A 1,920-nucleotide genomic window follows, 5' to 3' on the forward strand; every position below is an offset into this window, starting at 1 on the left:
TTTACTTTACATCGAGAAATATTTATATTTCTTAGCACAAAAGCCTGAAACCATTAGCTTTTCTTTAGAGGTTCAACAGTTTATAACATGTAATAAAGATAGTAATGTTGTCATATTCTTTTACATTCATCCAGTTTTTTCCCCCATTGTAAGGTCTTTGAGATCAAGGATTTTTGTCTTTTCTTCTGTTTGTGTCTGGGCTGTGTTGAGTGCTTCTGATGGACTCAGAGGATAATGATATTCAACTATTCAACTGTGGTGGACTCCGTAGTGTGGGATTAAATGGGATAGCTATCCTCACGGAACTTTACAGACTGTCTCCTTTTCATCATTTAATTCTTTCAAATGTCACTTCCATACTGAGGTATTTTCTGACCTCCCTCTGGTACTGTAGTTCATGTTCTTCAGAGTATTATCTATATCTGCAAGTATGTTTTTTTGTGTTCTATTCTCTTTCCCCATCCCCACCCACACACTAACATAAGCTCTTTGAGAATGGGAACTTGTTCACCAGTCACTTTATGCCTAGTCTAGTGCCTGACATGACAAGTGATTAATATGTATTTGTTGACTGACTGATTTTTGGTGTCTCTATTTAATCTTACCTTTTCATTTACATTTGCATGTGATTTTTTTTCCTATTCTTTTTCAGTTTTTCAGAAACTTTGGAATTGGCAGATGACATGGCCATTGATATTCCCCATATTTGGTTGTACCTTGCTGAACTGGTGACCCCCATGTTAAAAGAAGGTGGACTCACCATGAGAGAACTTACCATGTAAGTTACGCTTATTTCTTTTGAGGTATGTCAAGATAAACTGACGCAGCACTCATCACCTGACTCTCTAGCATAGTGCTGTCCTGTTTTGCCTTTGGAAACTCTTGGATGCAGTCTATGTCTCTTTAAGACTCTAATCTTAGTGTAAAAATGTTACATTATCCTAGATCTGCACTGGAGACGTGTTGGGGATACGATAGCCCTTGTGATCTGTTGAGCGTGGCAGTGATTGTAGATGGGGCTCCAGAATCATGTAACTGGAAGATGATTGCTTCTAGAAGCTTAATATTAATCTGGCTTTTGTATCTAGCATTGCTACAATGCTATAAGAAGTTTTATTTTCCCATTGGAGCCTGTCGGACTGTGGTACCTGCATAATATATGCTTACGTTTATAGTAAAAGGAACTGAAATCTCAAGCATTCCTAGATTTGGATGTGAGTGGGGAATTGATGCTACATTGTATAGACCAGTAGTTCCCAAACTCTATTCTTCAAAACACTAGTATTTCCTCAAAATTGTTTATCTCCTCAAACTGCGCATATTATGAAGTCCCTTTTTTTGAGATTCACAAAGCATATTATAGTACATTAAAGATTATAAAAATCCTCTAGTAAAACAAAACAATAAGTGAAAACTAGCTTTGTTTAATTCAGCATTGCCTTACTTAATTGACCGTAGAATCCTTTTTGAGGAATTATTGATATTATTGATATTCTGTAAACACAGTTTGAAAAATGCTGATTTAGACTATGAAAAAAAATGGCCCCTTTCTGTTTCATTCATATTCTAAAGAAAAACTTTATTTCTTAAAAATACTTTGCAACTAAGCTTCACATCGCTATTACCTAAGGTGCTTCTCTTCTTTTGACTTGCCGTGGAGCTTACATAAATAAACGGATTACTAACAAAACTGATCTTTGTGTTGCTTCTATCACTGAAGTAGTTAAAGAAAAAGGCAAAAACCAGGAATTCTAAAGTCCCTTTTCAGCTTCTCCATGAAGCATAAGGTGAACCTAAAGTCTCTGAACTGCCGAAAATGACTTAGATCATGTCCTGGAGCTTTGGCTTGACCAGTATTATTTAGGTTTCACAGTATCTTTTTTTGGCACACATTGTTTGCCTGTTATTCTAGAATGGAGA

General features: G+C 36.0%; 1 protein-coding gene across 1 annotated transcript in view; it reads left to right on the plus strand.

Annotated features, from left to right (window-relative positions):
• Positions 1-1,920, plus strand: part of EIF4G3 (eukaryotic translation initiation factor 4 gamma, 3) — a 128,575-nt gene that overhangs the window by 100,135 nt on the left and 26,520 nt on the right. Inside the window, exon 17 of the mRNA XM_012659254.1 lies at positions 640-778. Within this exon, the coding sequence (XP_012514708.1) occupies positions 640-778 (139 nt within the window). The remainder of the gene's footprint in view (positions 1-639; positions 779-1,920) is intronic.

This window comes from Propithecus coquereli, unplaced genomic scaffold (genome assembly GCF_000956105.1).
Source record: "Propithecus coquereli isolate 6110/MARCELLA unplaced genomic scaffold, Pcoq_1.0 Scaffold600, whole genome shotgun sequence".
Taxonomy (NCBI): domain Eukaryota; kingdom Metazoa; phylum Chordata; class Mammalia; order Primates; family Indriidae; genus Propithecus; species Propithecus coquereli.